Source organism: Candida pseudojiufengensis (assembly GCF_024610245.1).
Source record: "Candida pseudojiufengensis strain CBS 10847 chromosome Unknown scaffold51, whole genome shotgun sequence".
NCBI lineage: Eukaryota > Fungi > Ascomycota > Pichiomycetes > Serinales > Debaryomycetaceae > Lodderomyces > Lodderomyces pseudojiufengensis.
Window position 1 is genome coordinate 341 of NW_026261517.1, and position 1,300 is coordinate 1,640.

A 1,300-nucleotide genomic window follows, 5' to 3' on the forward strand; every position below is an offset into this window, starting at 1 on the left:
GAACGTTTGTAATATTGTACATGTTGATCAGTCACAGAACTAGTACACTTTAGATCATACCGACAACTATTACTGCAATCATTGAGAATACAATACTGGAAGAAGCAACTCTAATCGAAGCACCCTTACCCTGTAGGACAGAAGCTGTTTGCGTGCTGCTGAATCCACTGCCGATGTTGTCAACAGAGGAACCAGATGATAATAGAACAGTCGTGGCAGCCTGTTGACGTGACGATGGTGCTTGTCCTTGGCCTTGTCCTTGTCCTTGTTGTTGAGCTTGTGAAGGTACAGAGTGTGGTGTTTGGCTACCATGAATACCACTGACTGCAGATGCTGTATTATTTGCAGTCTGAACAGATAAAGATCCAGATGGTACATTATTGCCTGCCGATTGGTGCACTGACCCAGAGCCAGAGCCAGATCCAGATCCAGAGCGACTACCACCGGCTGTGCCAGCAGCTTGTGTTGGCTTTTCGTTGCCAGACCCTTGGCCAGCCACATTTCCTGACTGAGGTTTCTGAGAGTTGACAATACCACCTACACCTGCTGCTCCAGATGCATTAGATCCTGCACCGGATACTGTTGAGGCTGGTGCTGCACTTGAGACAGTGCTGCCATGACTCTGGCCACCCACGGTTTGCGTTACTGTAGAAACAATTGTGTGACCGTGCTCATCAGTACCTGTGCTATGGGATACAACCTCGGTGAACGTGTGACCGTTAGAAACCACAGTGGTGGTGTAATCAGACCCAATATTTGCTTTAGAAATCGAAGGTGCAGGTGCATTGGTGATCGTGGTGGTTATTGTTGTAGGATTACCATTGGAGTCGGTAGTGGTGATATGCGAAATGACATCAGTTTCGGTACTGCCATTGCCCCTGTCGACTGTTGTGGTGTAGTCGGCTTCACCTCCGACAGGGACAGTGGAAATGGTAGTTGGATAGTAGATGTGCCTGTCCTGGTGACTCCATAGTCGCCTATAGATGGGAAGTACGAAATTACGACAGTGGCAGTAGTAGTGTCTGCACTCACAGTTGTCGTAGATACTGGGGGCTGCGAGTAAGCAGGAGCAGAAGTGTATACACCCTCACCTACTTGATCATATGACATAACAGTCACTGTAGTGGTGACCGTCTGACCGATATCATTAATCATTGTAACATGAGAAACAACAGCTGTAATCGTGTGACCATCAGAAACAAACACAGATGTGTAATCTGGTTGTTCTGTTAGAGTCACAGTTGTTATGATCGTGGTAGGGTTGCCGTCAGAGTCCTTGGTCGTGATGTGCGAAACAAGG

General features: G+C 47.6%; 1 protein-coding gene across 1 annotated transcript; it reads right to left on the reverse strand. All coding sequences in view use genetic code 12, as the record gives it.

The window, feature by feature from the left end:
• Positions 1 to 60: 60 nt before the first annotated feature.
• Positions 61 to 1,155, reverse strand: KGF55_000103 (uncharacterized protein; the record flags this gene model as incomplete). Its single annotated transcript, XM_051755592.1, has 2 exons — positions 61 to 958; positions 1,048 to 1,155. Coding segments are annotated over 2 exons (1,006 nt in total), but the record flags the coding sequence as incomplete, so codon positions are not given.
• Between the last annotated feature and the right edge of the window lie 145 nt (positions 1,156 to 1,300).